The sequence below is a fragment of the Pieris napi genome, chromosome 13 (assembly GCF_905475465.1).
Source record: "Pieris napi chromosome 13, ilPieNapi1.2, whole genome shotgun sequence".
Taxonomy (NCBI): Eukaryota; Metazoa; Arthropoda; class Insecta; order Lepidoptera; family Pieridae; genus Pieris; species Pieris napi.
The window spans coordinates 1324279-1335262 of NC_062246.1; the positions used below are offsets into that span (position 1 = coordinate 1324279).

Consider the following 10984-nt stretch of genomic DNA (forward strand, 5'->3'; position numbering starts at 1 on the left):
CCGCCGATGCGAAAACCGCTGTGTGAGTTCGAAAAGTGAGTTACAGAATCGCAGGGCTGAGGGCGTTGAGGTCCGCCACTATTCTTAAGCGCCCTCTCTCGCTGTCTGTCTATGATCGCCCTTTCGCTGAGATCCTATTAACTAAGCAACACAGATTTTAATACGGTTTCCGACAATAGTATTTACTTGCACTGTTTGAATTCACAAAATGTTTTCTGGTTTTTTACAGGCATTTGATATTATGTTCTTAGTGTAATTTGTGTTTAAGTTACTGTATAATAGTAAATACATATTAAAATATACGATACCTACTTGGGTTCTTCTTTTTTCTATTTATAAAAAAACTAATTATGTAAGTAAATCTGTGACGCTTCATGAAGAGAGCTACTTTAAAATGGTGAGATTAAAACATGTGTAATTGTTCTAAATTTATCTCTGAGTGAGTGTAGTGTCTCGTTTTAATTAAGCATTAATTAATGATAAATCATGAGTCAAGTTTTAAAATTCAAGACGCAATTGATAAGGAAAACCCGTGATGATGCGATAAATTCCTGAGAAAACAGATTTTAATTAAGGACTATTTATGTATGTAGCGTACCAACGTAGGAATATGAGTGATATCGCCGCCTATCGACAGCCACATTGCCAGAAGGCTGGCATTGCAGAAAGAATTCCGTGTCGACGACAGGTAATCGATGTACGAATAAAACACGACTTAAAATAATTATAATTTATTTAAGTGACTGCCACACCCATTGTATTTACAATAAATATTTAAGATTAACTTAGAATTATAATATCAGTCTACTATCTATAAATTTTACGTAAACCCTCCATTGGGACAGGTGCTAGTCGTCTTCAGGCGAGCCTTCAAAACCAAACTTCTTTGTTCGAAGTTTGGTGCGATATATTCGATATTTTTAAATAAGACATCTCTATAAATTTTCTTTAACAAACAATAATATATCTATTCTAACAATTTCTAACTACGTGACATTTTACTATCTCATACTTTATTTTCTAGGTGTATTTACCAACGGGTCTCCGTAAGTTGAATATTGCACCTCGATTTGGATGACATATAAAGGTAGGTACACTGTGTCACGGCTATTTCGTAACCAACCTTGATTAAGTGGGATTCCCGTTCCATTCCCTTATTAAACCGGTAGAACCAATCATATAAATACCACACGAACAAAAATTACCAAAATAATAGAATTGAAACATTTGTTTATATTATGTTACTATATTGAAACTAAACCAAACCATGAGGTGACCTTTAAATAGCATTCACAAATTTCGTAGAAAAACTGTTTTCGCACTTCGATTTGTCAGAAACAAATGTTATCGTCTTGACTTAGCTAAGCTCGTAAGATTGAAATATAATGGAAGTACCATTGTCGACATCTACACATATCTATGAATTTCGATTAAGTAAAAAATCTGATCTGGTCATTTCAGTCATCATTCTGGTCTCAAAAAGCTGAATCCCTTTGAAATACCTTTTACACTAAATCTATACATATGTATATATAAAGAGAACTATTTTAAGAATTGTAAATAACTTTTACGTAAATCATACAAATCTGTAATTAGACCACATTCTGCTAAAGTCACACTGTTGACATTTCCCGCCAAAATTAACGTCAACCATTTTCGTAAGAGGCCTTGTTCTTAGCGTAAAATACGCAATCTGTGACTTTTCAAGGATGCATTACGAAACGTAATAACGTTTGGAACACAATCGTTGTATTAAAAATATAAAAAATACATACCAAACAACGGTACGACTTATCAAGTGTTTATTTTTAAATCAATGTCTATGTCACTATAATGGGAAATTAAAATAATTAGGCAGAAGTTTGTTTTTAGGACTCTTGCTATGACGCATTATCTTGCCAAATTATGTGCCAAGTACATTTCTAGTTAAAGACATGACGACAAGTGAAACAATCCAGTCCTATATATGGAACAATTTTAATACTTGAATGACATCGAAAATGGTGTTCATTGAATTGTGCCGAATGCCAATACATAACTCGAAGTTTATGTAACGATTTATTACATGAAACAGCTGGATTTGATAACACGTATTTCTTATAGAAAAACCTTCCAGACTACAATAAAAAGAAGTGTTTTAATGCAATAATTAGTAGGATAATTAAATATTTACCATTTTTTCGGTGTTTTACTGTAACTTTGACGGATTTAAAAGCGAGTTTTCTAAACCGGACGCTTCTAAAAGCTGTGAGACACCTTGGATTTATGCGAAACATCAAGTAATAGATTCGCGTTTAAATCCGTTAAACTAAAGACGATATCATATGCAGATTTTGATATTACAGCAACGCCATTACAAAATTAGCATTCATTTGTCAAGGTTTGTTAGAAACACTTTCAGTTACGAACGTCAAGAAAAACATTAAACGATTTACACAATAAAACTATATTTTTTATTAAAATCGTGGCAATAAACTGTTAAGTACGTAATGATATCAATTTGTGCATCAACAGTCTTCAGTTAGTACCGACTTACATATTATAAAATCCTTAAAACTTCTAAGATAAATCGCAATATGTTACTTCAACACTCAAACCGCGAAGAAACTACAATTTATAAGAAATATTTCAAAGTCGTGTTCTACATGATTTTAGTACGATAATATCGACCATGTTTTATCTTTCAAAATGGTCATTAAAAATGGAAGCACAAAGATTATTTAACAAAATGTAAGCCTCAAACAGTTCAAGCCTCAGCCCAGCACTAAAAATTCTAAAACGAATAAAAGGCCACGTTATAACTTTGGTACTTTTAATGTCATGTCATTAGTTGAACCTTGGACATTCACCGTCGATCTGTTATGCCGCATATGAGATTTTACCAAATCGGAATTCACAAGGGCAGCCATCAAACTCAACTCGCCTGCTAATACAGTAGCGCAAATTAGTGAACCTAATCTTGCTGAATTCTCTGCGGGTCTCACGCCAGCTCCCTTTACACCTAAGATCTCTAAGCACGCGCTTTGACCTGTCAAAACTGTCCCCCCACCTACAGTACCGACTTCCAGACAAGGCATGGTACATGTAATATATAATTCGTCCCTATTCTCGCCACAAACCTCCATACTGGTGGAACAGTTACTGCTCGTTACATTCTGAGCTGGGTCCTGTCCTGTAGCTATAAAGATGGCCGTCACCATGTTCGCAGCATGGGCGTTGTTACCTCCAATAGAACCAGCTAGCGCTGATCCCGATAGGTTCTTGATTTTATTACACCGCGCTAGCGTTTTTGCATCGGATTTTAAAATTGTACGTAAACTCTCAGCAGAGACTGTCGTTTCGCAGACAACTCGCTTACCCCGCCCTTTTACCCAGTTTATAGATGCTGCTTTTTTATCTGAGCAGTAGTTACCCGAGAGACTGATAACTTCCATATCGGGGAAGAATTTTTTGAGGACTTTCAATGCGTTCTCTGCACCCTTTGATACCATGTTCATTCCCATTGCATCACCTGTTGTTGCTCTGAATCGTAGATAAAGCGTTGCGCCGTCAACACCAATGTGAACTTCTTGAAGCCGGGCAAACCTTGATGTTGAGTCGAACGCTTCTTTGATCAATTCATAGTTTTCTTTATTGTCTAACCACTGGCGGCACTCTAACGCTCGTACAACGTTTGGTAGTTTCACGGCCGGCGCTCGTGTCATTCCGATATCTTCAACCACACTAGTAACTCCTCTAGGTCCGATCGCTTTAGCGCCTCTATTTGTTGAAGCGACCAGGGCACCTTCTGTAGTAGCCATCGGTACCATATATGGCTTTCCATCTACTACTAATGGACCTGCATACCCGACGGGTATACCGACAAAACCGATTACATTTTCGCAACATGCGTTCATCACTTTGCTGTAATCATAATTCAAGTAAGGTAAAGTTTTTATTGCGTCTTCGGTCTGGAATCTTGACGATATTACTTTTCTGCGCAATCTTACACCTCTTAAAGGATCGCATAAAACAACTTCTAGTCTGTGTAAGGGAATATGAGACTGCTCCACTAGCATTACAACTTCTTCGTCACTCAATGAAGTGCAAACTCCTTCTGATCGATAAATTTCAAGGCATTCTGCCATGGGTCGTTTCTTTGAGTTCAATTTGGCAACAGAAGAGCTTGGCGATAGCGTTGGCCATTCGGCTTCATCATGGCCTAATAAGTCCTCAGTTTGTATGCCTGCGTCAGTCTTCACGTCCTCTCCCAACGTAAACACCGGTTTGTCGTTATGCACCACTTCTTTAACAGTTAGGTCGTTCATATCGATAACCCAGTTCCTTTGTTCTTCAAAGAAAATAAATTTGATAATCAGAGCGCATAGTAAAGTTGCAATTACGAGATAATCAGCGGATACAGAGAACCATTTGATGTATGAGTGTAGTAGAACGTTATCATGCGGCGACTGCTTGAAACTGTTGCTCAGCGAGCCGTCTATCATTCCGTTATCTCTTGCCCAAGGCCATCTGCTCGTAAGATGAACGCACAGCAATCCAGCAGCCATAATCATCTTTACTCTTTGAACGACAGGGTTAGGTTTCAAGTCGGTTTCCATGAACGGGTTATCGCCAGTTAAATCTTTTTTACCAGATGCAAAGTCCGCTACCAACGATAAGCAGGCAGGATAAAACGTAACGAAGACTAGGTAATCTACCATCAAGGCCAAACAGGCAAATGTGCACATGTGTTCCAATCTGGGTACGCCTGACAATCCACCAACACCGACTAGAAGAACCGCTAGAAGTGTATCTAACGTAGCTGTCGGTCCCAATAACGATAAAGCCCGCCCCACCCTCTTTCCTTGATCCTCTCCCGCGCTCCAGCCAGCTTTCGCCATTCTCGCACCCCTCGCTACATCAGCGACTAGTAGGAATAAAAACGGGGCATCTTTAATACTTGCTAACTCAGTCCAGAATAAGCTAGCTAACGCAGACGTGAATATAAAGCTGGCGAAAGTTGAGAAGACACCGGCGATGATTAAGAGGTACTTGGAGGCGATTTTTTGAAGGTTGGAGACTTGGTAGTACGCGTATAGAAGGGCGGAACAGCGCACAATGGTCATTATGACGGCGTCTGCAGCTTGATACTCTGCTTCTAGGCCGGGGCAGGCTCTGGCCCAACCCGCGCACCTTTCGGATCCTTGTCCTGATGCATGACGCTCGACGCTAGCTGCACAGGCTAATAGAGCCAAGGTAGCGACGATCACTTCCCACTGATGTCTTGCACAAAACTCGCCGTGCGCCCCCCAAACCTTCATATTGTCTGTGGACAAAGAAATAGTTTAGTAAGCTTGATATAATGTATCTCTTATCTACCTCTATGAATATACGACTTTAATCTTACAATATTTAATGTATAGCAAATATGATTTGTCGTTTAATACGAATACAATAATGAAGAAAAAAAGAAATCTCTTATTTATTTATTAAAATAATTACATTATTTAACAAAAAACAATTACAATGTATCATTGTTCCAATAATTACTAGTTATTAATATAAAATTCTTATATTTATAACGATCCTTGTGAAATTATAATACCGTTATTATATAAGCACGATTTCTCTGAATGAAATACGTGAAGCGTATTTTATAAACTATATATTTTTTATACAATTTATTAGCACGACCATTTATATTATGTAAGTTTGCTACATATAAATTGTTAGAAGAATTGCGATTTAATGTTGTTCTGAGTGAGTGAAGACTCAAGTTAACGCTAAGATGAGACGTATGGAATAAGAAAAATATTATCTAATATGTATTATCTATATCATTCTCGGGTCCCTTTGTAAATTCATATATTGATAAAAAATATATAAACAATTTACTAATACATATGCAAAATTATATAAAATTTAGACTATTGTGTGATATATATTACCTTCGTCACAATGTTGCGTAATATATGACTATCGTGGAGATTTTTAGATTATAAAAGCGGTCATTATATCTCAAATTAGTAAGTTCTTCTTTCTTCTTTGGCAGCAATATTTAAACTAAGATCAATTGATCAACTGAGTTTAATTATAATAATTTAAATAAATCTTTGGATTAATCTAATCAGGGGATATGTTACGGAGGAGAAAATAATTAAAATCCGTTTAACTGATTTATATTATGTTTGGTAACTGTACACTTGTCTCAGTCAGTAGCTTAGGATCGATTCATGATCCTAGTTCACTGTTGCACATGGGCCTATGCCTAATTAACACCGGATGTTTAAGAGTTTAGAGTTACCCGCGAATTTCTACAATATATGTAGAAATTCGCGGGTTATTCTTGCTGTATTTAATATAAAGGATATAAATGGAGTACGAGACGTGTAACAATTTGATAGAGTCTGATAGAGATAGTGTAATTGTGGAATTATTCCGGTGTTAGATAAAATAATGATGAGTCCACATCTTTTTTCGCGGGGGCATCTAGGACTCTATAAATTTAGCAATTGGGCACCTTTGTCCTTCTAACACATCCCTATGTACATTAAAATCTTTGGCCTTCGCTATATGAACCCGTAACCTTAGATCAGTTAGCAAATATGAATACATAATATGTCAACATAGACTGGTTTATGTGTTAATTATGTTAACAAGCTATATACATATTTTATGTGTCAAATCTATGAAATCGTCAAGGTCACATTATTTTAGGGCATAGAAACTTTCGTCATATATTCAAAGGCCCATGAGACTACATAATATATATCTATATCTTTTGAGATAAACCCTAAGATAAAAATTATCCAAATGATAACGTATTACGTCAATTATTTCTGATAATAAATTGCAGTGTCTAGTGCATAATTAACATTACATAATTTGATAATGAAAGAATTTGTGGCTTCCGCGAGCGACTATCATTCCTGAGGTCGTATGTAATATGTTCGATCCCCCGCTGTGCACCAATCTACTTTCTTTCTAGGTGCGCATTTAATATGCTCGAACGGTGAAGGAAAACATCGTGAGGAAACCGGCTTGCCTTTGGCCGAATAAGTCGACGGCGTGTGTCAGGCAGAGGCTGATCACCTACTTGCCTATTAGATTGACAAATGATCATGAAACAGATATTGAGATAAGAATATTACAAATTATAATTAAAGGTTCAGTAATCTATACACGAATTTCGACGCAGTTTCGAATTAGTGTTGCAATTATTCTCGCAAAACCACTTAGACTTGTTTCCATTAATGTTAATCTATCAAAGAAATATCGATTAATAAATAATTATGTAGCACGTTCGCTTTCAACCGTAAATAATAGTTGGCAAGTCGAGAGCTTTTTACTTAATTGACTCAACAAACAAATAAATTTTTGACAGCGACAGGCTTATATTACACGACATCGTTTGCAACAAATTTTAAGCTAGTTTTTTATTAAATACTTTTTTAAGTGATATAACAAAATTAAACTTATGTAATAAACGTATGTATACTTGGTCCACTTAAGTTTATAAACATGCTCAAAAAGTTTTATTGAAGTAGTATTTGCAAGTTATCTGAACTTGCAAATATAACAGTCAAATATTACGCGCACGTCGAATTGTAAACTTCCTCCTTCGGCTTTTGATAAATTAAAAAAATAGACACATAACATTATTTATTTGTTAAAAATGGCATGAATCAATTGTCAAAACTTTCTGAATTTACATTCGACAAAAGTCGAGTTTACTGGTGGTTCAAAATTAATTGGAATTTTTTTTTGTTGTTAAAATGGTAAACAAATTAAAATTAAACATATTATTTAACTTATTTCGATCGTATTTAAAACACAGGAATATTGATTCTTAGGTCAACAATTGAATTATTTCAATGTTGTGGTTACAATAATCGTGGGCGTATTTTCCTTACTCATCCGGTCTAAATGAAGAATAACTAAATATAATTTGCCATTATTTCTGAGTATTCACTTTGCTTTATATGTTCAAGACAATCGAGTCCGATAATTTAAATTTAAATTTTTGTTTACGCAACATCTGGTATTCAGCTGATCAGAAATGTTAGCACGATTTGTTTAACTTTATCTGTTAAATTATTTACACTAAGGTATACTTAATACCGCACAAACATATTCTGAATAATCTTATATGTTCTGCTTTGTCGATCATAGTACCACACGGTTTTAGCATTGTGGTTATATTACTGTCCTTACATAAAATACATATAAACAAAAATATCGTTACTTCAAACCACCTTTTGTGTCATAAATTATTCCGTGTTGTATGACGCAAAACGTTTATTATTCTTAAGGCATTCATGTGGTATCAGTCCATCTGTATGCAACAGGAAATGTTTTGAAATAACTCGGTACCAGAATAAAGATCATCAAATTTCGATCATGTACTTGTTGTACAAGAAAAAATCACATTGAATTGGTTACCTGTATTTTTTTAATTGCAACAAGCTTAGCCCATTAGACTATGCATAGATAATAGATATGTGGTAAGCAAAAGTTCTCAGAACCAAAGGTTTTTAATATAAAAAACAGAAACTTTTACACATACAGTACTGTTTAAATTACTTATAAATACAATAATTGTAATAAAATTCTGTTAGACCATTTGTTTGCCAAATAAATTTATTATTTGTTTCATAAAATATAATCATACAAGATAATCTTCAAACACAAAAATCCTGACTTCATTATAGATTTTTAATAACAAATTTATTTGAATTACTACCAAAGTATGAATTTATACTTTTTATGTTGATTCAGTTCAAGTAAGATAAACTTATCTAAAGTCCACTTTCAATTTCTTGTTATTGTAATTTTTTTGTATAACATTTTTAAAAAGTATATACCTATACAGTGTTGGCCAATACAACCTTCATAAAATGTATTACTTGCTTACCATTAGCATACACCACTATCACTTAAATGCAATTATATGAATACAAAATAAATTTTAGAATATTATCTATATTTATAGACCACAATCATCATAAAATCACATATTAGATAAAACACTGCCTGACTGGCAAATTCAATTTAAGATAAATCTAACTTCCATATAATTTATATATAGATATATCTATAGATTACTAAATACAGAACTTTTAACGAAGCATATTTTTAATTTATCACTTGATATAATAGTAATGGATTCATTAACAAATTACTTAAAAGAAAACAATTATTTAATTATTCCTAATTTACAGATTAAGTATGTGTAAGATAATAACTTTATCTTGATCATGATAAAAACTCATTATTAATAAGATGTTTATCTATTTATATTTATTTGTCTAAAAAGTAGAACTCTGGTTTAAGTCTAATTTGTGTTTAGAGGCCACAATAATTTTCAAAAACAGAGGCTTTCTATTAAAAAATATAATTATTATTTGATTTTAAAGATTTTTAGAATAAAATACTATAACTAGTATCTGGTACATTTATCTATATTATGAAATGTAAAGTTTTTTAAGCTATACACATATTTATATTTTAGAATACAAATATGTGTAACACTAGGCTTCTTCTAAGTGGTCATCAATAAAAAATCTGTGCCACAAAATCAAGGTCAACAAGAGAGAGTTGAATGACATAGAAAGTTTACGTCTACAAGTTTCACTTTTAATCGGAAGCTCATTAATTTTCCTTAAATATTGCCATGCATTTCTATGCTACCTAATTCGTAGGTAATTACGCAGATCTAGTTTATTAAAATATTATTTGTAAACAATCTACATCCCTTACACATCAGGTATTCCTTTCTAAAAATATTAATAATATTACTCCTATTTATAATATCGTTTTTCGCGATGTAAAGGATTGATTTGATTTAAAACAAAAATTTCTCTTTTTGTTACGTGAATATTTCATGTGAAAAGCTGACTTACCCGATATTTTTCCTGATTAAGACTTTTATCTTATTGCGCCAAATAGTAAAACTTCACAAATCACAACAGTTTCAATCATTAAAATTATAAAATTCAGGAATTTATTTAAAGAAAATCGTGTGATTTAAAAAATTGTGAAATAAAATTACTTTGACACACTTTTCAACATTTTCCTTGACGTCCGTCCACTGACGACCACAGACTAATTTAAATCTATGGAGTGAGACGCGAACGTCTGCTTCCTGTCGACTGTCGAGTGTCGAGTTAGGAAGGAGGTTGAATTCCGACTGCGAATTGAAATTTGTAAATGCGAAATGCGCTGCGAGTAAACGATTAATAAACATAAAAAAATGTAGGTAAATGTATTGGAATTGTATTATTATAAAAAAACAAAGGTCACAAACAAACACGTCTTTTTTATAGCTGTTATGTCTGGTATTATTCAGTTAACATTTTTGAAGGTAGGTATATACTTTAAATAAAAATATTAATTTTCAAAAAACATCTATTATATTATTGATAAAAAGATGTGTAAATAATATTGTCACCGCGGGCACTACACTGTATATTTTCTCAGATGCTGATGTTTCCATGGCATTATCAAAAATTTCACTTTTTCTAAAGCAGTATCTTCTAAATGCTAATCTAGTCGTGTTTGTAGTATTTCTGACGTCTATTTCCATGAGAGCTATATAGAATGCCTCAAAATATGGGATAAGCACGCTCTTTCCAAACCAAATCCACAGCATAATAAAAAAAAGTGTAAGTAGTATGACTTGGCAGAACATATAAAAATAGTATGGAAATATAATTGCATCTGGTGTTGTCAATTTTGTAATTTTACAAACAATCCATTGAATGACCATCCAGTAGACAAGGCATTGATTGGTTCCTGAGCAGAGAGAGACGAAGCAATCCCAAAGACGACCACACAAAATGTATGGGAAACAAAATACCTCCCACCAGTTGTGTTGCATAACATCTTCGGTTGGTGCGTGAAACCGTTCACCCTGAATTTCATCACAGCGTATTTTTTGAACGGGACGTTTAGGTTTCTTAGTTGGCATTTTGAAAATTTCTTTCTAAACCCTTGGTAAAAGATC

The 10984-nt window shown here is 33.8% G+C and overlaps 1 protein-coding gene across 1 annotated transcript; it reads right to left on the reverse strand.

The window, feature by feature from the left end:
• Positions 1–715: 715 nt before the first annotated feature.
• LOC125055077 (3-hydroxy-3-methylglutaryl-coenzyme A reductase) lies at positions 716–10151 on the reverse strand. Its single transcript, XM_047657288.1, has 2 exons — positions 9882–10151; positions 716–5305 (listed from the first exon to the last, which is right to left on the reverse strand). Exon 2 carries the CDS (start codon positions 5298–5300, stop codon positions 2796–2798), a length of 2505 nt encoding a protein of 834 aa, XP_047513244.1. The 5' UTR covers positions 5301–5305; positions 9882–10151; the 3' UTR covers positions 716–2795.
• Positions 10152–10984: the final 833 nt, after the last annotated feature.

What these genes read in the sequence shown, in the direction of transcription:
- LOC125055077 (XM_047657288.1), bottom strand. Translation starts at nt 5,300, where the DNA reads ATGAAGGTTTGGGGGGCGCACGGCGAGTTTTGTGCAAGACATCAGTGG.